The sequence below is a fragment of the Trichomonas vaginalis genome, chromosome IV (genome assembly GCF_026262505.1).
Source record: "Trichomonas vaginalis G3 chromosome IV, whole genome shotgun sequence".
Classification (NCBI taxonomy): Eukaryota; Parabasalia; order Trichomonadida; family Trichomonadidae; genus Trichomonas; species Trichomonas vaginalis.
The window spans coordinates 12,665,360-12,690,495 of NC_067206.1; the positions used below are offsets into that span (position 1 = coordinate 12,665,360).

General features: G+C 33.4%; 12 protein-coding genes and 1 pseudogene across 13 annotated transcripts, besides 10 other annotated features; 4 read left to right on the forward strand and 9 right to left on the reverse strand.

Moving 5' to 3' along the window:
* Positions 1–24: 24 nt before the first annotated feature.
* Positions 25–3,038, reverse strand: TVAGG3_0079290 (DNA repair DEAD helicase RAD3/XP-D subfamily member family; the record flags this gene model as incomplete). Its single annotated transcript, XM_001328892.1, has 1 exon — positions 334–2,988. The coding sequence occupies one exon, from the start codon at positions 2,986–2,988 to the stop codon at positions 334–336; it is 2,655 nt and encodes an 884-aa protein (XP_001328927.1).
* Positions 3,039–3,429: 391 nt separating this feature from the next.
* Positions 3,430–3,489: a mobile genetic element.
* Positions 3,490–3,523: a terminal%2Cinverted (terminal inverted repeat of MuDR-4N1_TV transposon ID:TVAGG3_0079310).
* Positions 3,490–4,868: a mobile genetic element.
* Positions 4,840–4,868: a terminal%2Cinverted (terminal inverted repeat of MuDR-4N1_TV transposon ID:TVAGG3_0079310).
* A 165-nt stretch (positions 4,869–5,033) lies between these two features.
* On the forward strand, positions 5,034–5,387 carry TVAGG3_0079320 (rRNA binding; the record flags this gene model as incomplete). Its single annotated transcript, XM_001328893.2, has 1 exon — positions 5,051–5,296. One exon carries the CDS (start codon positions 5,051–5,053, stop codon positions 5,294–5,296), a length of 246 nt encoding a protein of 81 aa, XP_001328928.1.
* Positions 5,388–5,587: 200 nt separating this feature from the next.
* TVAGG3_0079330 (mucin family) lies at positions 5,588–8,056 on the forward strand (the record flags this gene model as incomplete). Its single annotated transcript, XM_001328894.1, has 1 exon — positions 5,588–7,996. One exon carries the CDS (start codon positions 5,588–5,590, stop codon positions 7,994–7,996), a length of 2,409 nt encoding a protein of 802 aa, XP_001328929.1.
* Positions 8,057–10,616: 2,560 nt separating this feature from the next.
* On the reverse strand, positions 10,617–11,852 carry TVAGG3_0079340 (proteasome regulatory particle assembly; the record flags this gene model as incomplete). Its single annotated transcript, XM_001328895.1, has 1 exon — positions 10,617–11,852. The coding sequence occupies one exon, from the start codon at positions 11,850–11,852 to the stop codon at positions 10,617–10,619; it is 1,236 nt and encodes a 411-aa protein (XP_001328930.1).
* Positions 11,853–12,423: 571 nt separating this feature from the next.
* Positions 12,424–12,554: a mobile genetic element.
* Positions 12,555–13,888: 1,334 nt separating this feature from the next.
* On the reverse strand, positions 13,889–14,320 carry TVAGG3_0079360 (DDE endonuclease family; the record flags this gene model as incomplete). Its single annotated transcript, XM_001328896.1, has 1 exon — positions 13,889–14,320. The coding sequence occupies one exon, from the start codon at positions 14,318–14,320 to the stop codon at positions 13,889–13,891; it is 432 nt and encodes a 143-aa protein (XP_001328931.1).
* Positions 14,321–15,061: 741 nt separating this feature from the next.
* On the forward strand, positions 15,062–15,277 carry TVAGG3_0079370 (uncharacterized protein; the record flags this gene model as incomplete). The annotated part of the gene is made up of 1 exon (XM_051221975.1): positions 15,062–15,277. One exon carries the CDS (start codon positions 15,062–15,064, stop codon positions 15,275–15,277), a length of 216 nt encoding a protein of 71 aa, XP_051106961.1.
* A 601-nt stretch (positions 15,278–15,878) lies between these two features.
* Positions 15,879–15,916: a mobile genetic element.
* Positions 15,879–15,916: a terminal%2Cinverted (terminal inverted repeat of Banshee-A3 transposon ID:TVAGG3_0079380).
* A 445-nt stretch (positions 15,917–16,361) lies between these two features.
* Positions 16,362–16,640, reverse strand: TVAGG3_0079390 (uncharacterized protein; the record flags this gene model as incomplete). The annotated part of the gene is made up of 1 exon (XM_051221976.1): positions 16,362–16,640. The coding sequence occupies one exon, from the start codon at positions 16,638–16,640 to the stop codon at positions 16,362–16,364; it is 279 nt and encodes a 92-aa protein (XP_051106962.1).
* Positions 16,641–16,810: 170 nt separating this feature from the next.
* Positions 16,811–16,947: a terminal%2Cinverted (terminal inverted repeat of Maverick-1B transposon ID:TVAGG3_0079400).
* Positions 16,811–25,136: part of a mobile genetic element that runs on past the window's edge.
* TVAGG3_0079410 (uncharacterized protein) lies at positions 16,948–17,268 on the reverse strand (the record flags this gene model as incomplete). Its single annotated transcript, XM_001328898.1, has 1 exon — positions 16,948–17,268. The coding sequence occupies one exon, from the start codon at positions 17,266–17,268 to the stop codon at positions 16,948–16,950; it is 321 nt and encodes a 106-aa protein (XP_001328933.1).
* Positions 17,408–17,650, reverse strand: TVAGG3_0079420 (uncharacterized protein; the record flags this gene model as incomplete). Its single annotated transcript, XM_051221977.1, has 1 exon — positions 17,408–17,650. The coding sequence occupies one exon, from the start codon at positions 17,648–17,650 to the stop codon at positions 17,408–17,410; it is 243 nt and encodes an 80-aa protein (XP_051106963.1).
* TVAGG3_0079430 (uncharacterized protein) lies at positions 17,698–18,138 on the reverse strand (the record flags this gene model as incomplete). The annotated part of the gene is made up of 1 exon (XM_051221978.1): positions 17,698–18,138. One exon carries the CDS (start codon positions 18,136–18,138, stop codon positions 17,698–17,700), a length of 441 nt encoding a protein of 146 aa, XP_051106964.1.
* Positions 18,169–19,741, reverse strand: TVAGG3_0079440 (annotated as a pseudogene). Its single transcript has one exon. A coding segment is annotated over exon 1 (1,573 nt).
* On the forward strand, positions 20,343–20,507 carry TVAGG3_0079450 (uncharacterized protein; the record flags this gene model as incomplete). The annotated part of the gene is made up of 1 exon (XM_051221979.1): positions 20,343–20,507. A coding segment is annotated over one exon (165 nt), but the record flags the coding sequence as incomplete, so codon positions are not given.
* Positions 21,367–22,962: a mobile genetic element.
* TVAGG3_0079470 (organellar and viral DNA polymerase type B) lies at positions 23,053–23,628 on the reverse strand (the record flags this gene model as incomplete). Its single annotated transcript, XM_001292170.1, has 1 exon — positions 23,053–23,628. One exon carries the CDS (start codon positions 23,626–23,628, stop codon positions 23,053–23,055), a length of 576 nt encoding a protein of 191 aa, XP_001292171.1.

A 25,136-nucleotide genomic window follows, 5' to 3' on the forward strand; every position in this document is an offset into this window, starting at 1 on the left:
CGTGTGAAATAATACGCTGAACTATTTCTATAGAATTTCTCACGTGAAATTATATGTTTTACTGCATCTTTTCTTCAGAAAATAATGAATAACAGTATTATCAAATCTATGTCTTTCATTGTTATTCTCTCAAGACAAGAGGGGAATATTCCCAAAGATTTCAAATATCCAACATTGTTTGATTGATTGAAATAATATGATTCAAGATACAATGCATGTAAAATCTAATAGTGTCTAAATCCATCATTCTTGTTTGACTATCTCAAGCAAGATATTATTCTTAAAAAGATTGATTTCCATTTGAACAAAACTATAAACAAATAACAATTTACTCTAAAAGTACGCATTAAAAACATTCTTAGAAACTTTTTTCTCAGTTGGTTGTATTCCGACGAAGTTATTTCCAACTTTTACGTTCAATCTGCTTAGAAGAAGGAATAAACTTCCAATTGAACTTCTTTCAACAGAAGAAGCCGCATACACTCTAACTCCTAAACAGTTTCCGCAATCGCAAAAACATTTTTCGTATACAAGTTTATCTTCTTCTTTGAAAACGGGAGAAAAGAAATTCAATTTCATTTCTTCAATATCATTTTTCTGGATTATCAAATAATGTTCTTTTTGTTCAGCATCAGACAAAGATAAGAATCCATTCTTTGTTATCTGGAAACTCTGCCCATCTTTAACCTTCTTACAATCTACAACAAGAGAATGACAATCACAACAATAAAATGTCAATTTTTCATTCATTTTCAGACTGATTTTTCTTGGGAATTTTTCTTTCATTCTTTGATAAAAGCGTGACAATTCTGTTACAATTTGATTTAACCCGACATCATTTCTAATTTGAGTTTTCAACCACTTTGGAAAACGATGTAATTCATTAGGATATCGTTGGTCAATCAAAATTACAGAACCAAAATCATTTTTGTGTCTTATACAACGACCTAAAGCCTGGAAAAGACTCCTATACGCTTGTGTATCATACCAAACATTTCCTGTTTGGTTCTTGTAGTCGTTGTATTCCTTCTTCAATTTGACATCGATGTCATAATAACTTGGAAAAGGAATTCCGAAAACAATAACTGCTCTCGCTTGTTCATCAACGAAATCGATACCTTCGCTGCTTCTTCCTCTGAAAACACCTATCAACAAGCTTCCTTCTTCGCACGATGCCTTGTATTTGTCAAAGAATTCGGGATCGGAATCAGGAGTTTCGTAAAAAATTTTCTTGATTTTGTCAATTTTTTCATAAAGACCTGCTTTTTGCCATGCATCCAGCATTCTCATTAAAAACGAATGAGATGTGACGAAGAATAAAACGCCATTAGGAATAACAGGTAAAATATGAAGTAATATCTCTGCAAGTTTGAGATTAACGTCGTTTCTCATTCCTTGGCTTTCAAGATATTGATGTCTTGATGATAAAGTAACATTGTCACAACTAGTGATCGTAAAACCGACAACTTGATCAGGGGATATCACGTGAGGGGCTGACAGTCTGATAGGGAATGGAACTCCGAATTCATTTTCAAATTCTTCTAATGGTGTCAAAGTTCCTGAGGAAAGAATGACATTGCTTGCTTCTGTGCCTGGTCTATGGAATACTGCACCTGGATTCATGCATAATCCATGGAAAATATCGTTGCTTTCGTCATCTCCAAGAACAATTGCAAATGCGTAGTTTCTTAGATCATATTTTAGTGTGAGAGCAATTGCAACCCATTGTTGCTCCAATATTCCACCTAAAATCATTGGAATTTTATCGGCTTCTTGGTAAATTTGTGGAAAATTCATTGTATTGCAGAATTTAAATATGCAATCGAAAGCTGCAACTAGTTTGGTATAAAAAGAGAGATTTAATCTGAGACTGTCATAAAAAGCTTTATTATCTCTGACTATAAATTCTTTTTGACCCTGCAATCGAAGGTATTTAGTAGTAGATGTGAACCACTCATACTCTTTAGTGATTAATTCTAATACTATCATAAATGCTTTTCGTAATGATGGGATGTCACTTTTTTTAATAGATTTTCTTAGATACATCAGTGCCCATTCCAAATCTTTCCTTGATTGATGGAAAGATCCGCCATCCCTACAGCTGTTCTCTATGTTGTGAGCTTCATCGATGATTAAATAAACACCTGTGAGGTCGAGTTGCATTTGACCTTTTATTTTGGGGTCTAAAAAATAATTGTAGGGGCAAAAGACGATATCAGCTGCCATCATCATTTTTCTTGAAATAAAGTATGGGCAGCCTTTGTTCTTTCGACACCAGTCTTTCAGATCTTCAATCTCGAACTTGTCTAATATCCCGTTTGGCTTGAATTCCTTTGGAATGCCTTTTTTCTTGTCATAAGGACATCCGCCGTTTTTTTGTAAGTCGCTACAATGACCATCTACATCTGATTGATTCATGATCTTTGGGTTAACACATACTTGCGCTCTTGAGGCCATAATGACCATTTGAGGATGAAAAGGTAATTTTTTCATTTCTTTGACGAGCTGTTTTAGTTGTTGATGTGTACGTGTTGCATACCATATTTGACCTGCATGTTGCTTACGCTTGACGTAAAAATCTGTAGTATAATCTGTTGGTCCTTCTGTTCCTTCGAATTCTGAATATCTAGGTATTTCACTTGGATTTAAACCTTGTGTAAGTAATGGTGAGAAGATTTCTTGATCTGTATGAACAAGTTTCATTGGTGGGAAGAATCCAAGATATGATTTTGTAATTGGAGGGTCGATTTGGCCCGGAGGTGTGATGTTTACTTCTTTTTGAGACTTTTGAAATGCTAAAGCTGCTGATAAAAGCGCAATTGACTTACCTGTACCTGTAGGAGATTCCAAAATTGCATTTTGCCCTGTTCTCATTGACTTAATGACACCGGCCATAAGAGCCATTTGTGCTGCATATGGTTTCTCATGTGGAAATGGGACCTCAATGCCTGCAACTTTGAATTGATGTGCAGGTTTCGGTCCATTCATGAAAAATGATTGAAATCGTTAAATTCATTGATGTTTTCGTATGAATTGCATATCCTTTTTGAATGTTTGAAAAGAATTTAATATAAAATACCAAAGTGTACGTTTAAAAAAAGGTTTCCCATCAAACTTTCAATTTTCAGAGCGATTCTGGGAAAAAATTTAATTTGATATATCTTTACTAGACAATCGTATATACAACTGACATTTGTGATATTTTTAGTCATCAAATTTATTAATAATTAATGTATAAAATTGACATGTACATATATCACAGGACTTTCATCAGCATCATCTACCTATATACTTGCTAAAACAGCTTAAATATTCATAATTCAAAGAAAAAATGTCGAATTTATCATGAAACATGGCTCAATCTTAATTCTTATATCAAAATAATCATCTACATTATATGGTAATTCAAAATCACTATGAATCTCTCGGGAGAAAGGGACAAACTATCCAGTGTCACTTTTCAAAGGAATAAAAAAAATAATAAAGATGGGGAACAGGACAAATTTGCCACACGGCACTTTTTTTAAAAAATTTAATGGAGCGGAGCGATACTCTGCTGCAGGAGCCCCAAGGCTCCCAATCATTACGAAAGGGAGCCTCAGGGCTCCTGAGAATCCATCAGCAGAGGCCTTTTCATTTGGCCTCTGCTGATCAAAGATTCGGCGAAGCCATTCTTCGTCTCAGGAGTCCCAAGGCTCCCAATCATTACGAAAGGGAGCCTCAGGGCTCCTGAGAATCCATCAGCAGAGGCCTTTTCATTTGGCCTCTGCTGATCAAAGATTCGGCGAAGCCATTCTTCGTCTCAGGAGTCCCAAGGCTCCCAATCATTACGAAAGGGAGCCTCAGGGCTCCTGAGAATCCATCAGCAGAGGCCTTTTCATTTGGCCTCTGCTGATCAAAGATTCGGCGAAGCCATTCTTCGTCTCAGGAGTCCCAAGGCTCCCAATCATTACGAAAGGGAGCCTCAGGGCTCCTGAGAATCCATCAGCAGAGGCCTTTTCATTTGGCCTCTGCTGATCAAAGATTCGGCGAAGCCATTCTTCGTCTCAGGAGTCCCAAGGCTCCCAATCATTACGAAAGGGAGCCTCAGGGCTCCTGAGAATCCATCAGCAGAGGCCTTTTCATTTGGCCTCTGCTGATCAAAGATTCGGCGAAGCCATTCTTCGTCTCAGGAGTCCCAAGGCTCCCAATCATTACGAAAGGGAGCCTCAGGGCTCCTGAGAATCCATCAGCAGAGGCCTTTTCATTTGGCCTCTGCTGATCAAAGATTCGGCGAAGCCATTCTTCGTCTCAGGAGTCCCAAGGCTCCAATCATTACGAAAGGGAGCCTCAGGCTCCTGAGAATCCATCAGCAGAGGCCTTTTCATTTGGCCTCTGCTGATCAAAGATTCGGCGAAGCCATTCTTCGTCTCAGGAGTCCCAAGGCTCCCAATCATTACGAAAGGGAGCCTCAGGGCTCCTGAGAAACCTCTTTGAGAAGGTTTTCTTAAAGAAAACCTTCTCAAAGATGATTGTCAGCATTCACTCAAAATCTACCAAGAGTTTCAAAGTTTCAAATCTATCTGAAATGAAGCTTTGAATCTCTTGTATATCTAATTGTAGAGGTACCTTTTCAAAATGTCTTCTATTGATTAAATTTAATCAGTAAAAGTCATTTTGAAAAGGTACATCTCTATAATTGCTATTGAGCATTCACTCTTGGAACCTTGGAGCTCTTGTGTAGTGCATGAAAACTCCAAGATTCTAGCATAAAACATATATCATAGACATAATTTCTTCAAATATAATTTAAGGTTATTTTAAAAAATTAGAAAAGCGTAATTTAAGGTTATTGAAAAAGTGACACCTGGCAAATTTGTCCCGCACTCAATCTCTCGGAAACAATTTAGTTTTTCACGTAAATGAAAAAATTTGGTTCATAAATAGGATATATTCTCGATTAATTAGGCTCTTTATCTCATGTGATATTCAAAAACTCAATCATTTCCATTGAGTTATTTTAGATTTATTTTGAGAACTTTACAAATGGTTTGGTCTGACCTTACGAAACATGGGTGCTGGTACACCATCATTTGGTCCAAGACATAACAAGACACACACAATCTGCCGTCGCTGCGGAAACCGCTGCTTCCACATCCAGAAGGGCAAATGCGCTAAGTGCGGCTATCCAGATGCCACAATGCGCCATTATGACTGGGAAAAGAAGGCTCACCGCAAGCGTGCTCAGGGCTCCGGCGAAATGCGCCACCTTAAGGTTACATTCGCTAAGCTTCAGCGTGCCTATGCTCCAAAATAAATTGCCCAAGTAAATTTTGATTTTTATATTGCTGAGTAATTAAATCAAATTTTTAAAGACAAATGCATTCAACCATAAATTAACATTTTACTCTCTATTTAAAAGAGAAGCACGTATTTTTTTAAAAAAAAAAATATTTGTTGCTCGAAAATCAATAGATCAAATATTGGTCTGATCTATAGTTGCATGCCATTTGGAAGCATATAACTAAGGATCTCGGATGGAGAAAAATCTTCTCCAACTCTAATATGCAGTATGGAGAAACTTTACAAATTGTAAACAAAATTTTATATGAATGAAAATGTTGAAAAAACGCCAAGAACAGGCCCGATGTATTTTGATTGGTCACTAGTAGGGAACTATAATCCGAGTAAATTAAACGCAGATCAAGATTTTGATTCAATGTCTGAAATTATAAGTGCATTTTTAAGTGCATCACTATCTAAACAAGACTTTCAATTTGTAAATAATCCAACAGTATTTCATTTATTAAGACTCTTACAAGTTATAATGCGATATTTAATGAATTCAAACGATTTAATTAACAGAGAAAACGAAGAATTCAAAGGCAACAATGATTCGTTGAATGACAAAACCAATTCTTTGAAAAACAAAGTAAAAACACTTCAAGAACGCATTCATAAATTAAAAGAAATGGAAAAATGCCCTGCTTGTGGACTTAAGTTTAAAAATTCTACTTATTTAGATAAGCATATTATTTCTATGCACCCAAATTTCCAACACGCGTGGTTAACGATTCGTAAAAATGGAGATGACGATTTTACAGAAGAAACTAAAAATTTAAATAATCAAATTGATGTACTGAAAGAAACAATTCGCAAACAAAATTCTTCGTTACAATCTGGATCTTGGGTTGAAACTTTCATTAGAAGTACTTCATCAGCACCTGAAACAAATACGATGCTTACTCAGACATCTCCAGTAAAGAATGAAGATAAAGAAGCGAAAAAAATTACTCCTAATTTTAATTCTTCGAATTTATTTAAAACAAAACCAGTTGTTTTATTTGACAGTCCGGCTCTTGAGATATCATCCTTAAACATTCCTAAGTACTTAACTAGGCGCGTTGATAATTATTTCCGTCACAAAATTCATATCGAAGATGAAGGAGAAATTGACGAAATACAAAAGAAGATCCATGATTCTGTTAAGAAAGAGGGATATTTCATTCAACAATCGAAGAAAGAAAAAGCAATTAGAGAAGGATTTGCGAAATCAATTGAAGAAGTGGCCCCAGAAGATGTCGAAATCATGAGTATGGCAAGGACGGCTCTTTTGTCATATAGATTGCAGCAAATTGAGATGGCCAACAGAATTAAAAATTATAGACCTCCACCTCCGCCAGAGCCAGCAGAAAAAGATACATCAGAATCAGATTCAAGTTCTTCAAAGTCTAAATCTTCAAGTAAAGATAAATCTGAAGGTAAAGCAAAAGATTCTGATGATAATTCCGAAAAATCAAAGTCGAAATCCAAATCTAAGTCAAATGGTATATCAAGCAGTAGTTCATCGAGTTCTAGTGAAGGACCAATCATTGTTAACACTACAACTCCAGATCCCCAAAGAAAACCAAAGGACCAGCCAAGCAAATCAAATTCAAAGAAAGATAATGATGAAGATAAGAGTGAATCCAAGAAAATTGATGAAAAAAGCGAGTCAAAGAAAGAAAAATCTGAATCAAAAATTAAAGAAGAGAAAAGTGAAGGCATAAAGAAGAAATCAAATGATGAAGAAAAAAGTGAATCTAAGAAAGAAAAATCTGAATCTAAAAAGGCTGAAGAAAAGAAAGGCCCAACAAATCAAAGTTCAGAAACTAAAGGTAATGAAGAAAAGAATGGACCAAAAAGAGATAAATCGGAATCAAAAATTCAAGATACAAAAGATGAGTCGAAATCCAAGAACAATAGCAAAATTTCAACTAAAAACGATCAAAAGCAATCAGAAAGCGAAAAAACGCAAGTTGAAATCGAAGACACAAGTTCGAGTAAATCAGATAAACTTCAATTCAAGTCCTCATCAGAATCTGCTAAAAAGAAATCTGATACAATTGAATTTGCTTCAAGTTCCGACGATTCAAGTGATAAGCCTATTCCAAAATCACAAAGTAAATCCGGTCTTAAAGACGAGCCAAAGCCAGAAAAGAAAATTACAAACGATGAATCAGATAATTCAGACAGCTTTGATAAATTACTTGATAATTCAAAGCCAGAACCAAAACAACAGCCGCACAAAGTTGAAAACAAGCCAAAATCAAACGAGAATTCAGATGATTCGTTTAATGATTTAATAAATGATGCCCAGCAGACTAAAAACGAGAAACAAGAACCAATTGTTATAAATAAGAAGCCAACTTTGCACTTAGCTTTGAACCAGCCAAAATCTCAACCAAAAAGAGATGTTTATAAAGATGAGTTCGAATCTTCTTCTTCAGAAGTAAAGAGGCACAAAAAAGCCCATAAACCTGCAAAAGCATCTAAAAGACAAGGATATGAACCAAAGCATGGAGAAGTCAAGAAGAAAGATGACTTAATGAGTTCGGAATATTCATCTCAAATGAAACCACAAAATCCGCCGAAACAGGCTGAGAAACCAAAAGAAAATCCACCTCCAGGACAGCAGAAGGCTCAAGTAGACAATGATATTTTAGCAGCACTGAGCTTAGGAAAGAAAAAGAAATAGATTTTTTTATTTATTTATGTTTTGTTATGTTTGTTATATAAAAATCAACTCATATTTGAGTGCACTTTATATTTAATAATTCAAATATTTATGAAATAATATCAAGTGTTTCAAATCATTATACCCTCAATTTTTTACTTTTGCAACTCAATATAGAGAATTTTTTTTTTCAAATTATTGAACTATTTGAAATACAATAGAGACCAACACTGATTTGGAAGCATAGGATATTAAAGAACCTTTATAATGGTAATACTATGATGAATAAATGCTAAAATCTGACTCGGTTATAATCAAATTTTTGATCTCAGGGAAATTGAAAAAGTAATAAGAAATATCCTGAATTGAATTTCTAATTTGGGTGATAATGAATAATGATAAAATAACTTAAGGTGGTCGTTTCTGGTTAAATCCATTAAAATCTGGGAAACTCAACTGGTAATAAAATTTTTTTCAAAAAAATTCGGGCCTCCGGTGGAAGCGCTAGCCCTTCGGGCGCGTCGCCGCCTCCGGCCAACGACAAAACCAAGTTATTTGCAGTGAATATGAAATATACCCTTATTATTTTTCCTAATTTTTTCCTCCTTCTCTTCTTTCTCTTTATTTTCTCCTTTTCTTCTTATTTTCCCTTTATTTATTCTCTTTTCTCCAAATTATTAGAAAGATGTTAAAGATACATATAAAATAGTAGTATTAGTGATTTAAAAATCATTAGATAAAATATTTTGTTTCTATTCCAATGTTTTCGATCAAATTATTCAATTTTCAAAATAAGTATGAAGCAAAAGAGTTTCTAAAGAGTAATATTACATTTCTCATCTCATATATTATAGATTCGAATTTATATATCCAAAAACCTACTCAATATGATATACATTATTAAATTTCGCTCATAATTGATAATTTAACAGCTTTTTAAAATGTTAAACCTGTTAAATTTAATCTCTGCAATGTTAGGCTTGATCAATAATAAAAAAAATGTAAAAATCGAAATTAAGTCAAGAGATATTGATGATATTAATAGGCGGGGCTTAATATTTGTAATATATCGATATATCCTTACACTAGGCCATACAATTGAGATTAATAGAATCTGGGATAAAAAATCTTGAGGTAAACCACTGAGATTATGGTTTTGGCTAATATGAAATGAATATAGTTGAGATTTCATTGATATATTTGAATTAATGCCTTCTTTTATCAAAGGATAATCTAAATTTGTGGAAGAAACTTTTATCTTAGGAAAATCGTATTGTTAAAGCACGCTGAGTCATCCTAGGAGAAATTTTTGCTTACCCATATATAATGGAGAACCTCTTGTTATTCCCAGAGAACATGTGTGGCATGGTGGGAATTGAGAACTTTTTTTACAAAATTGAGATGTTTTGTAAATAAATTGAGAGGGAAAAATGGGGAAAGAACACCAGAATTGGTAATAAAAAATACATGAGATTCGCACGAAATTAGCATAGTAAGCACCACCATGAATAGTAGATGTATATTGCAACAGAAAATTATACGGGAAACGAATTTAATATCTCCAAAAATATTTTGAAAATAAAAAAATAAAAATTTTTTATTACCATATAAACCAGATTTTTTTACCTTGGGGTACGTTTCCCAGCGGTTATTAACCAGAATCGGCCAGCTTAATTATTCTTCGGCACCATGTGAAATAAGAACTTCGGCAGTTTCTTTATTATTATTCTCTACTGCATAATGAAGTGCGGTTATTCCATCTTTATTTTTTCATTGATATTTGCACCATGTGAAATAAGAACTTCGGCAGTTTCTTTACTATTATTCTCTACTGCATAATGAAGAGCGGTTATTCCATTTTCATCTTTTACATTGATATTTGCGCCATGTGAAATAAGAACTTCGGCTGTTTCTTTATTATTATTCTCTGCTGCATAATGAAGTGCGGTTTGTCCTTCTTTATTTTTTTCATTGATATTTGCACCATGTGAAATAAGAACTTCGGCAGTTTCTTTACTATTGTAAATTGCTGCAATATGAAGTGCAGTTTGTCCATTTTTATCCTTTTCATTGATATTTGCACCATGTGAAATAAGAACATCGGCTGTTTCTTTATTATTATTCTCTGCTGCATAATGAAGAGCGGTTGCTCCTTCTTTATCCTTTTCATTGATATTTGCACCATGTGAAATAAGAACTTCGGCTGTTTCTTTATTATTATTCTCTGCTGCATAATGAAGAGCGGTTGCTCCTTCTTTATCCTTTTCATTGATATTTGCACCATGTGAAATAAGAACTTCGGCAGTTTCTTTACTATTGTAGATTGCTGCAATATGAAGTGCAGTTTGTCCATTTTTATCCTTTTCATTGATATTTGCGCCATGTGAAATAAGAACATCGGCTGTTTCTTTATTATTATTCTCTGCTGCATAATGAAGTGCGGTTATTCCATCTTTATTTTTTTCATTGATATTTGCGCCATGTGAAATAAGAACATCGGCTGTTTCTTTATTATTATTCTCTGCTGCATAATGAAGTGCGGTTATTCCATCTTTATTTTTTTCATTGATATTTGCACCATGTGAAATAAGAACTTCGGCTGTTTCTTTATTATTATTCTCTGCTGCATAACGAAGAGCGGTTATTCCATCTTTATTTTTTCATTGATATTTGCACCATGTGAAATAAGAACATCGGCTCTTTCTTTATTATTATTCTCTACTGCATAATGAAGAGCGGTTATTCCATTTTCATCTTTTACATTGATATTTGCGCCATGTGAAATAAGAACTTCGGCTGTTTCTTTATTATTATTCTCTGCTGCATAATGAAGTGCGGTTTGTCCTTCTTTATTTTTTTCATTGATATTTGCACCATGTGAAATAAGAACTTCGGCAGTTTCTTTACTATTGTTCATTGCTGCATAATGAAGTGCAGTTATTCCATTTTCATCTTTTACATTGATATTTGCGCCATGTAAACGGAAGTATTCGAAAAGAGATGGAATATTAAATATAGGTGAATAAACAAAGCATTTCTTTATATCATTAGTTTGATCGAAATAAACTAAAAATGCTTCAAGATTTTGAAAAAATCCACATGAATCTAAATTGATTTCTATATTGTATTCATTCATCAAGAATGTAACAAAATCAATGTTGTGTGAAATAATTGCATATATCATGCATTCTTCATCTGGTTTCTGATATTTCAAACATTCACTCATGATCTCTTGATTTCCTCCTAAAAATGAAAATTGTAAACATTGTTGGGTTATTTCTGAGTTAAATTTCGTTCTTAATAACTTGAAACAATCAACTGCTCCATGGTAACAACATAATTCAAGTAATGTATATCCTTCTTCAGAATATGGATATAAACTACCTATAAGTTTTTGATTTTTATCAAATTCATCTCTTTCAGTGAAGTATATGAATCTTTCAAGGTCATTATACACAATTGCTCTGTAAATTGTATCTCCTGTAAGAATTTCAAGATTTTCTGAGTTAATTTTTTGAAAATCGGCAGATTTGTCTAATTTAATTCCATATTCTTTATAAAACAAGAAGTTTGGAATAGTTGAAACTGTGTTGACCTCTGTGACATGGTAATCATCAGATATGAGTTTGTCAAGAAATAAATATGACTTTGTATAGCGATTATTATACAGAATGATATCTAAAATGCCCGGCATAATTATTTGGGGAGGATATTTCTTTGAATCGATCAGTTCTGTTTTGATCATTTTGTAAATCGACTTTAATTCTTCTTCGTTTTCCGTTTTTAGCTGATACAATGCAAGATATGAATCGATATAGTATTTGTAAGTACTTCGTAATTTGTTGTATTCTTTTGGATGAACGTCATGGTCCGACATTATCAATTTTTTAAAAAGACACATTTTACCATATGAAATACCCTTAAATTCATTAGAAGAAAAAAATACTATGTTACACATGTAGAAAACAAAGACCATAAAGATTTGGGATATATCATAGATCTTAGAAAATACAGATCAATCTATTAATTTAATGTATCCCTTTATCTATATTCAAAAAAAATCAATAAATATCATAGATCTATAACGTGGGTGATTTTTTACCCAGCCGTAAGGGGCTGAACTTTTGAGAGTTTTACATGGCATTTGCCGGCAAATGCCATGTAATTTATTCTCAATTATTTCCCAGGGGTTGCCGGTGCATTTACCGTAAAATATTTGAGATAACTTTACATGGCATTTGCCGGCAAATGCCATGTAAAACTCTCAAAAGTGTGATCCTTATGGCTGGGTGAAAAATCACCCACGTTATGGTAATTTATTGTCAATCATTCCAAATCATTTGATTTTTTTGAATATAGATAAAGGGATACATTAAATTAATAGATTGATCTGTATTTTCTAAGATCTATTAAATTTTATGGCTAAATCTTTTGCAGTTCTTCGCCTGAGGAGCCCCAAAGCTCACAATCTCTGCAAAATGGAGCTTTGAAGTTCCTCAATATGTATCTACGTAGGCCTTTTACCATTTGGACCTCTGCTGATCAGAAGATTCTGGCAGCCATTCTGTTCTTCAGGAGCTCTAGTGTTTCCATTTCCACTAGAAAAAGAACTATTTGTTTTATTTCTAAGAAAATTCATCTTCGAAAATATCAGAAAAAGAAATAATGGCGTCTTATATAAGAACACATGTTTTTGAACCATGTGAACGAAGATTTTTGGGCTGCTTCTTCACTACTATTAAATTCTGCAAGTTGAAATTAGAGGGTGTACGGCGAAACTTGTTACAGTCCGATTCGCCCAGGACTTGGAATATAAGTTAGTTAGGTCCCATAGTGTATAGGTGTACGAGTCTGAAAGGAATCCTAACTTAGCATCTTGAGATATATATTAGGGAAAACCGCAACCACTTTTTTTAATCACGATTTAAATATATAAATCGCGTTTTTTAATGAATTGCGATTTTATTGTGGTCGCGATTTTTCAAAAAAATCGCGATTTTTATGGAAAATTGTGATCAAAATTAAACGCGATTTTCTTTATCAATCGCGAACATAGAACAAATCGGAACCATGATTTTGGACCTCATTAAGCGAAAAGGTCGCAATTAAATTCAATAACAATGATCAATAATAAGCATTTTAAAATATTATAAATCATTACACTTATTTATATTATTACATTTTTTTCGAAGATATCTAAAGCTTGCAATATGAAATATAGTTTTTCTGCATTTTAGCTTATTAAAAATGATGAGAATGATTTAACTGTTTATAATTATTAAAATGATGTGTGTGATATTTTCATTGAAATTAATAAGGTAAAAAGTGACATTTTTAAAAAATTAAAAAACTAAAATCCTCTTGGATATATACTGTTAGGTATTTGCCAATATTTTAATCATATATAAGACGTATCTGAGCATATGATTTTTTTTAAAAATTACTTTGTTTTGTTATATATAAATATGGAACTAACTAATAACAATCAATAATCAACAATTAACAATTAAATGAATGTTATTATATTTATGGAAAGTGAATAATGTAACTAATCAATAACAATCAACAATCAACAATCAACAATTAAATGAATGTTATCATATTAATGGAAAGTGAATAATGTAACTAATCAATATCAATCAACAATTAACAATCAACAATTAACAATTAAATGAATGTTATTATATTTATGGAAAGTGAATAATGTAACTAATTAATAACAATCAACAATTAACAATTAAATGAATGTTATCATATTTATGGAAAGGGAATTATGTAACAAGCTAATATTTATGATATAACGGTTATAAAAGTGACACACCAAGAGTGGCAATTCTAAATCAAATTTAATTTTATATATTTTAATATATGAATAAAATAATTTTTATTAATAAGAATAGATATAATTTTTTATTAATAAGAATTTTCACTGTCATCTTCAGAAACTGATTCTTGATAGTTATATGCCTCGCTATTTTCATCCATGCTATCAAGATCTAAAAGATCCCATCTTTCAGCACCTCTACGTAATGGACGTCGGCACAAAAGTTTATTTGTAAGGCCTGCACACATTGCAAAGGTGTGATGATAAAATGTTAGATCACCCTTGATTTTCAATGGCCATTTACCACCAATCACTCTCCAGTATTGTTTGAGACGAGAAAAATAATTCTCGACAATGATTCGATTACTGGAGAGTTTTCGGTTGTATTCCTTCTGATCATCTGTTAATTCTGTATTCCTTTGACGTTTAAAAGGAATTTTTGCCCATGGTATTATATCATTAATACCTTGATATCCTGAATCTGCTAATAAGCATGGCTCTGTCTCAATTTCTGCCATCATTCATTCTTTTTCTGCTTTTAAGATAGAAATGAGATTTTTTGTTTTTTTTTAAATAATCTAAAATCATGTCTTTTTCCACGGATTGGTTTCGAAAAGTGAAGTAATCTTCCTTTGGGACTGACAAAACATTGAACTTTGACACAACACATTTTATGTTTTCCAGAGTAATATAAATTTTGATCTTTTGCTCTTCCAATTTCTTGTACTGTAGCGTCCAAAGCTCCAAGCATACCGGGATATTCGGTAGATTTTTCACTTTCGTCCCACCAAATATAGGGTCTCCATTTGACAAAGTCCTCACCAATTTTTAAACCAATTTTATTTATGATATCCATTACAATAGCTCTTGTATGTGTTTTTTTGATTCCAAATTGTGCTCCGAATTCTTTAAATGAACCAGAATGTTTCAACCAAGTTAATGTTATTAGCAATCTCGATTCCAATGATACTCTAGTGTGTTTATAATGATTGTGTTCAAGAGTATTAAAATAAAGATGTAATAAATCTCTAAAATCTTTGCATGTCAAATTTGTCAATTTTGTGAGACGATTATTTTGTTGCTCCCTTAAAATTTCTTCGATCCTAATTTTTAGTGGTTCTTTGATCTTTGGCTCTGGTACATCATTTACAGGAACATCAACAAATGATTCCATATATTCTGCTTCTCTTTGGGTAAAAAATGAAATTGGATCTGTTGGATCGATTTCATTTTCTGAAATTTCAGATGAAGTCGCAATTTTAATGGGATTAACCACTGTCACGTTTTCTTGTGCTGGAGGAGGAATTTGTTCTGTTGCAGCAGGTTCCCTTTCTGATCGTAAATGGCGCACAGTTGCTGTAGAAGTTTGTGTTGGAGGAGGGTTTTATACTGGTGCAGCTGGTTCCCTTTCTGATCTTGAACGGCGCATAGTTGCTGTAGAAGTTTGTGTTGGAGCAGGGTTTTGTACAGATGCTTGAGAACTTCTTGGTGTTTGCGAGTTTCGAGTTCCTGATGCTTGCGAACTTCGAGTACTGGATGTTGTTCTTTGCCGATTGGACATTAATGAAGTGATAATTGTTGATTTCAAAAATTTTATTTATTTTATAAAATTGATACTATATTCAATTTTTAAAAGCACAAAGATGTTCGGCCATTTATGAAGCATTGAATAGAATTTCGACAAGAAAAAAAATTATTATAATTCTTGTATTGATAATAAGATTTTGCAAACAATTAAAATTATATGGAGTATGAAACAGATTATCTTCCAAATACAGCAAAAATATATAAAATCGATTTATTAATAAATCCAAGGCGTCTTCAGGCTGAAAAAAAAGATTTTTTCGCCTGTAATGTTTATTATTATCTAATAACTTATCTTATTTTCGCACATATAATATTAGTAGATTAGTGCAAATAATATGAGTTTATGTGATATTATTTTTCAGAAGATTTTGTGTTCTTCTTCAAAATTTTATTTTTTTATTAAAAAGAATCTTTACAAAATATACATTTACTTTAATTAATATTTAAAAACGTGCTCTATCAAAAGTTCCAAAAATTCAATATTTTAGCTTTTCTGAGGTGTCACTTTTGATGAATTTCTGTTTACAACAATATTATTTTCTAATATATAACTATTTTATATAAAAATCAAATTCAATGATCTTAAAAGCGAAGGATAAACCTCAAAATTTACGAATATAATGAGTGGGAATATAATGCTTATCTATCATAAAACCATATGAAATATCAATTTTTGCTTTACGCCTAATTTTTGACGACAATTAGCAAAAAATGTTAAATGTTAACACTCAGTCCATTTGAATATGAAAAATAAAATTGACTTTGATTAAATGTTTTTATTTATCATGCAATTCTTCTTGCGACCAAAGATTTGAATAAAAGTTCAAAAAATAAGATAGCTTAAAAAATAATATACGGTAGTGTTTACTAATAGATGAATAGTATATAAATTCTATTAAAATGGATTTGATCCAAAAAAATATATAAAATTTGATCATAAATAAAATTGTTTAGTAGTCATTTAAAATGATGTAATTATTCAAATTTTGCTAAGACCCATTCGTCTTTGATATATAACTCCCATTTTTGCATTTCTGGCTCGTACCAAAATTTTGAAACTTCGAATAATTCGTTAGGAGTGTAATTACTATTCGTTTTTGGATTAATATCGAGAGATAAATGTGGTGTATTGTTGTATTTTTCAATGAACTGCTGAACTGAGTCCTTGATTTGTTGAATATCATCCAACTCGTCTGGCAAAAACTTTTCTAAGCTTGGCCACAGGCGCTCCACCTTGCCGTTCTGTCTTGGCATATACGGCAAGGTGTGCTTCCAAACTATTCCGTTTTCCTGCATAACCTGGCCGAATTCACCGCGGTTTTCACCGCCGTTATCGGTCCAGATGCAGTAAGGAATAAAAGTTAGTATGGCTAAGTCGTGTACTGTGGCACTGCGCGCCTCCGTACACCACTTAACCTTAAATATTTACAAAACCAGTAACGTATATTTTACAACACAAACGACAACACTAACTTAACATTAAATATTTACAAAGCCGCCAACCACTTCACTTCACTAACGTTTTCACAAACGACTTCACTAATGTAAAAAATAAACGTTCTCACTTACAAAAGTATTGCAACTCCTCCCATTGCTGTGCTTCACATAACAGCTCATAATCTTCTGACTCACTTTCTTCTTCATATAGGTCAAAGTCACTGTCAAAATAAATGTTAGTAAGTTTTGACAAATGTAATGAAACACGTTTACCGTTTGTATCGTATGCTTGTATAAACTTTCCATTCTTCATTCCTTCATAAACGCTCAAACTAACTTTACCCTTTCTCCCTCGTATCTGATAGAATGTATTTTCACGAGGAACGAAGAACAAATTCTTGAACTCATGACCGTTGTAGTTTGTTATCTCAATAGTTTTCGTCATTTATATAAAAATAAACTTAAAAATTAATGATATCACCACCCTCACACGTATGAAAACATAGCACAAAAATAAATTTAGGGTAGAAGGGTAGATCTAACCTCATTTCTACCCTCATTTCTAACCTGTTGAATTCATTGCTTTATTCCTCACTGTCGTCTGCTTTCTCCAACTCTTCTAGCTTCTTCTTAAGTTCAGCAATGTTGTCCTCATGAAGTTTAATCTTTCTCAAAATTCCTTCTTTATCTAATGGTTGCTTTATCTTTCTAAACTGAACTCTACCATCCTTCATAGTATGAATGTAAAAACCTTCTGGAATAGTTCCTGATTTAATGTATTCTACCAAAAACTTTTGTTTCATTGCTTCAGTGACTTTATTTGTCATTTCAATCAAATAAAAATTTTAATATTAAATAAAAATAACGTTATTTTTCAGTAAGGAAACGCAGGAGTTTTACGATTTATTTGAGGAGTAGGTTCTGGTTTAAATGTTGGAGTCGGTTTAGGAGTTGACTTTTGAACAGGAGTTTGTACTTCCATAGGTTCAGGAGTCATTGAAGGTTTTGCTTGTGAAGGTGTTGAAGTTTGTTTAACTTCAGCTACTTCAGTATTATTTACAACATTTGCTTTGTTTCTTTTCAACATCATTACTGCTCCTGCTGTAGCTAGCAAACCTAGTGGGAGACCATATTTTATATAAGGACTTGACCAAATGCTATTTTTGACAGGAGCTGGTGGAACACCTAACCTTGGTGAGACTGCTCTTTGCCATTGTGCAGCTCGTAAGAAATATTCAATAGGTGCTCCATAATCGTTTGGTAAAGTTTGTTTCATAGATGGTGAAGGTTCACGAGAGCTTGATGAAGAACTCATTTATAAGCTTTAAAAATAAACGTTCATCCTTTATTCCTCACTGTCGTCAGTTGCTAAGTTATAGTCGTCAAGTCTTATTATTGGTATGCCTGACTGTCTTACTTGTATTGCAAAGCAACAATCCCTCATAAATCCAATAAGTGGCTTTGGTACGTTTTCAGTTGCTAGTTCAATAGGTCCTTTAACAGACAATTTGTATGTTATTGGAGCAGTAGATGTTTGACCTTGCTGGAAGCAAAAGTCCACTTCAGTTGGAAAACCACATAAGAAATGTGTTGTCATAGCTATCCCATTTATGTTCCACACTACCATCATCCACCAATGACCTCATAACATCTTCATTAAATCCAATCATATCATTGTTTGTATTGCAAGCGTTCGCAACCATTTCATAAAATACAGGTCCATATGATTTTTCAGGTTCTGCAGGCATATTTCCATAAGCTCCCATGGAAAGCTGAAGATATTTAAACTTAGGGTTCTCAAAATTAACATAATAGTTGTCTTTCTTTCTAAATAGTGCCCAAATACTTTTAACATTAATAGGCGTATAAGCTGCTGTAAATGTTGCACTTGAACTATCTGTATTCTTTGAGAATGAACCGTCCATAGGAATCCAATCCATAACTTTAACAGGAAAACATAAAGCCTCGTTTGTATAATGTTCTACAAGTTCTGTATAAATGTTAGGGTCTAAAGAGAATGACTTTGGATGAATGAAACATTCATTAAAATCCATCTTTGTTCGAAATAGTTGCTGGGTTACAGTTGTAATAGTAACTGTTCCACTAGCTTCTATTGCCTTCGTTATCATAGTGAATGGTTCATTCCATGGAACAAATTTATTTGTCGGTGGATTTGAATCTGAAGCAAATGCAACTTTAAGAGTTGGATTGAAAGCAATGATATCATTTACAGATATAGATGTGCATTGTAAGGCGTCGCTACTGAACTTTACTTTAAGCTGAATGTTTCCTGCAAAAGCTGGAATAAATCGAATAGCTTCTAATGGAAGGAATCTTCTAACAGGAATTCTTAAACGAAGCTTAAAATCAAATGATTTTCCTGCTGTAATTGGACCACTAACAATTTGTCCTGTTCTGCATGTTCCCGAATGACTCCATACATCTTCATGTCGAGTCTTTGAGAAAACATCTACTTTCTTTATTTGTTCGGTAGTTTGTGAGTTTGAAGTTATATATGCTTCTTCTCTTGCGTTGTCTTGAGAATATACGATACGACCATTTGCAAGGATTTGATATCCAGCAACTGCATAGAAAGCGTCATCGAAAACAATCCAAAATCCTGGTGGGTTTGTTTTATCGGAACCTGAACCAATTTCTTTATCTACAATAAATTGACCTTCCATTTTATACGTAATGAATGTATTGTAAAGGTCCAACATATTTTCACCAGGAGGTGAGAGATTGAATGTTACCCATGTGTTATCTTTAGCAGTTCCAGGTTGTGATGGAATCTTTGCGTCAGAATATTTTCTATTAGTGTCACCAATTTGAACTGCATTGTCTATGATATCGAAATATGAGCGAATCTGATGAATATGCTCTGCTGGAGTAAATTCGTTTAACTGTTCGTTCTGCATGTATTTACTTCGGATAAAAATATCTATTTACTTCATTATTCTCACTCTTCTTCTTGGCATTCGTGGTGGAAGTTGTTTCTTGACATTTTCAATGAACTGTACATTCTCTTTTGTCTCAACTTCTTTCACTGGTGGGTCAGGGTTCTTTGACTCGTTTTGTTTTTCAATGAAATTCACGAACTTTGCAATAAGCTCTTGGTTCGTTATTGAAAGTACATCTGGCTTCTTTTCTTCTTGTTCTATTGACTTTTCAGTTTGAATAGAAGGCTTAACATGGGCTTCGTGGACTTCACCCTTGCCATACACCTTAATGTTGTCGCTTTCTGCATTCGCTAATGGAACCTTTCTTTTTCTTACGTATATTTTACCATCTTTACTCTGACTTACGTAATAGAAAGGATGTTGTATTCCTCTGGCGTCATTTAATATAATAGACTCTCGCTCTGATTTTGACAAGCTCATTTTACATCGGTTAAAGTTTTAATTTGTTTTTTATCTGCAGTCAAATGACTCAGACAAGCCCTACGGACAAGACCAAGGGGTTATAGATGTTGAAGCATTGAAGAAAGAAATTCGCGAGCAAATTTTATCCGAACTGAAGGAACAAAAACAAGAACAAAAGCCAGAGAGACCAAAGAGAAAACTTAGTGAAAAACAACTTGCTGCATTAGCTGCTGGAAGACAAAAGAACCCAAGACTACTGGCGAAAAAAGCTAGAGAAGAAGCTGAAGCAAAAGCTAAAGAAGCTGAAGCAAAGAAAGAGTAAATGGTTTATTTTTATCGAATTAAATGTATAGACAAATACCTTTAACTGTTGCGTTCAGTAGTGAAAACCCTGACGTCAAAATAAAGGGGAACAGAGTAACGTTTAAGTTTCCAACAGACTGGATTGTGAACATAAATGAAGAGAAGTACATTGGCATAACATCTATGTATATAACACGTGCTTTCAGAAAGGTTGACTTTATACTTCAAGTCGAGATAGAAAATGACGAACAGTCTTTAAGTGCCCAAAACATTCACATATACAAATACTTTAAAGACGATACAACATTGTTGCAATGTATGATTTCATTTAATGAAATGTTCGAGAAAAAGTTTAACATTGAAGTACAAACTTTACAGCCTATACGTGAGTTTCTTGCACAACTGAAAGAAGAAGGTAGTCAGCCACAACTTATAGACTTTCATTATGAATTTAATGAAAATGAAGATGGAACTCATGACTGTCAGTTTGTTATATATTCACCATTCAATGAAGTAGCTAAAAAAAAAGAAAATCCATTACGTATAAGATTTCAAATCTCTGAACCCAATGATGATTTCAAAAATGTTTTCAATTATAATGCAATGCTTCCGAGGAAAAATGAATTTTCAAAGATTGTAACACCTGGCATTTGGGATAGAAAGCAAGCTATATTATATTCAAACTTAAGTAAGGGAGTTGAAAATGAGTTCATTGGTCATACAAGAACTTCACCACTTCCTAACCCTAAATACTATAAATTAACTGGCTTCAATCGTGAGTTTTGGATAGACATGTTCTCCACTCATGACCATAACTGCCCAGTGTTCTTACCTCCAGACCATAAGGACTGTCTCTACATTGAAGCACAACTCTTAAATATAGATCCGTATTTTTCCCAAGTGAGCGGGGTATCTCCAATCCCAGCCCTATCGTCCTCCCAGTGTCAGTTTTCAATATAAAATCCAAATTTTTTTTGAAAATAAAAATTTCGAGAAATTTTTCTGATTTTTTTTCTTTGATTTCAATAATTCAAAATAAATTTGGGAGTAAAAAGACACTATTTAATGAAATTCATATGAGTGAATGTGGATAAATACTCTCAAAACATACAATTTATCTATTTTTTCTTTATATTATCAACTAATTAGTGATAATTTTTTTTGAATCAGATTTTTTTTCATTAAAAACATAATATATAACACAACAATGATGCACACATACGTATCTACACATCAAAATATAAAGCTTGTTTTGGTCTGGGCATCCCAACCCAAAATTCTTTAAAAATTGAATAAAATTGAATACTTGGGGCTGGGATGCCCATCCCAAAACCGAATTGAATTTTTTGAATTAAAGAATATATTTATGTATTTATAATATACATGTGATGTCTATAAAAAATACTAAATTCTAAAAAAAATTCAATTTATTCAAAACGTATACTAAGTGATCACTTCATTAGTAGGATCAGCAATCCTACTAAATGGTGAGAACGCCACTAACTAAAAAAGGAGTCCTTGGAGCTCTTGATCTCTTGTCAGTAGAGTTCATAATGAGGCATGGCATCTACTGATTAGAGATCAGAGCAATCCTACCTTACCTTCAGGAGCTACAAAGCTCCTAATCGTTACGAGAGGGAGTCTTGGAGCTCCTGAAGCTCATCAGCAGAGGCTATTTACCATTTGGGCCTCTTCTGATGAAAGATGCGAAACACGTCTACGAACCAGGAGCTTCAAAGCTTCTAATCCTTACTAAAGGGAGCTTTGGAGCTCCTGAGTCTCCATCAACAGAGTCCCAGATGGTAAATGTCCTTTGCTGATGAAAGATGCGAAACACATCTACGAACCAGGAGCTCCAAAGCTCCTAATCCTTACGAAAGGGAGCTTTGGAGCTCCTGAAACTCCTTTTACTATAAAATATGACAGTTTTCTTCTGAGGTTCTCATCAAATCTAAGACTTCAGAAGAAAGCTGTCCTATCAATGTATACTTACACTCTCATGGACTACAAGTGTACAATTTTAAAGCAGAGATTATCGAGGCCTCTCATCAAATGAGGACCTCGGATAATCTCTACCTTAAGTAGTCAAATAACTTTTCTCACTATTTAGGAACAAAAGAACAAGAGTTGGAGTACTTTAAGGCAAGATTCTTCCGAAATCTCTCATCGAATGAGAGACTTCGGAAGGACCTTGCCAAATCCTTGAACGCCAATATCCTTGGAACTGAGCTAGAACCAGGGAGAAGTAGCATACTATAGAGCACGATGGTAATCTCGGAAATACTTATATCGCCCCAAGCACAATATTTAAGAAGTCTAACTCATATATACAAGAAGTCAGGCTGAATAGATATTGTGCATATGGTTTGCAGAACTCTCATGATATTTAAAATTCATGTTATCCCAAAAAAGGTGACACTTTGGGTGTATCGTCCATCCCAGGGATGCAAAAATCACATCACCTTGGATCTATACTCTTAAACTCTACAATTGCTGTATTGTAAAATCTACGCTAGTTTTATTTTTATCACGAATGACCTCATTGCTGACAAAAATAAATGACCTCAGAACTTCAACTTACGAATAAAGCTTGTTTTAGTCGTTATTGAGAAGTTAAACTTTTCAGCAAAGCAAGGTTGACATGACTTACATAAGTCAAATCCAATCTCTTGACCGTCATAAAGTGCTTTGTAAAGTTTCATTAAACTGAACTCAGAGTCTTTGTCATATGTTCCAACAGGTATGTGAATGTTCTTATCTTCATTGTAATAGCATTGTATAGCTTCAGGAAACATTTCATTAGCTGTTAAAGCAAGGACGTCTTGTTTGACACCTTTACAACGTGCATGGAATGCAACTTCATTTAAATCGTTAGTGAGTAAGTCTATGTAAGTCTTCTTTCCACAAAATATTGACTTGTATGCTAAACTTTGTTTTCCAGGTGTTATTTCTGCGAAGTCAGAATGAAATTGACCAAGGTTCTTTCCTATAAGTTCGCGACCGTATCTCTTCTTAAACTCTGCTGCAAGCTTTGGTATGTCTTCATTGAAAATATGCATGCTATCACAGTCCTGGTAAAATATTTGAAGTCCCATGTCTTCAGCAGTACAGAATACTTCACACATTATTCTCTTCGACATAGACAGAATGTTAACACCAAGTGGACAGAAGTTAAAGTGTCTGCAAATGCTTTTCGTTAGCTTGAAATAGTTTTATCTGAACCATCCAAACCTTCGAACTTCACTATATGGTTGTAGTTTCTGATGCATATCTTATAGCATCTTTGTCATTTACTATGGTTATTTTTGACTCAATAGGAGATAGAATAGTTTTGCCATAAATACTGTTCAGAATGAGCTTTATATATTTTCTTGCAAAGGATTTCCTTCTTTCTTATACTTTAACCTTAACTCAAACAACTTCTTTACTTCATCTCTTATTCTAATATCTCTGTTTCCATCGTAATAGTATCCTTGCAACACTTCACAATTTGACACCTTGATATTTTATGAGGTCTTGTAATGTTATATGGTCAAATACATTAAACAGCAAGTGTTTGAACTTCTGGGAACGTTAAGTTCTGGATTTAGTTCAGGGTCACAAACTATTAAAGGAAAGTGTCTATGTATTCCAATCTCTGTTATCTTAATGAGAACAAAGAAGCCAGACATAAACTTTTCACCAATGGGTTCCTTTTGGTCGTCATCGAATAAATGTCTCATAGAAGAATACTCTGGCTTAACATTTCTTTCTTCATAACCTTTGGAATACCTTCTAAAGTATAAAGTCTTGCTATAGCTGATGGATATAATTAAACAGCGTCGAAATCAGCAATGAGTTTCTCTTACTCTTTTGTTTAATTTATCTGACAAACATACATCTTCCACCTTGAAATGCATCTCGAAATAAATTCTCTTGGTTTATTTGAGAGGTCATATAAATTTCCATTCGGGAAGTACACTCTGTCTCAAAACAATTTGTTAGCAATTGAACAAAAATACTAACGTAGTCATAAACGTTTAAATCAAATTCTTCAATATGTCATTGCGGAACTTAACAAAACCTTCTCTTAAAATTCTTACATCTTGTTTGCAATAAAATGTGCTATACTTTCTAAGTCGAAGTGGTTCTCATCTATTCTGCAACCTTTGATGGAATCTATGTTTTTCATGAATGTATCTGCACCCGGATAAACTTACATGCTTCAGAAATGACACCAGTTCTGTTGTCATTTGCTAACAAAACACTGCTGTAGTAGTATATGGAAATACTTCTTTCGGTCCTGTTTGTAAGTTAAACATAGCAGGAAATAGTTTAAGCTTCTTATTTATAACACTGTAAGTCTTTTATAATAATTGTCCTTCCTTATATAAACCAGTTATTTGCATTGTTCGTGAACCTTTAATGATGGGAGTTCCTTTCACTTCTGTCATGTGTCTTAAGATGAAGTTTATATCATAGCTGAGGTTATGGAAATATATTAAACTCTTGTCAGGAAGTCGTTCCAAAAATTCTGTTGCACAGTTCTGACCCCAAATGCTTTCACTCACTGAACCATCTTCACTGTCGTAACAGATGTTAAAAGCTTTATGAAAGCCGTCTGTGCTACACTCAAAGTCAGCAAAGAAAACGTGCTCAGGAATGAACT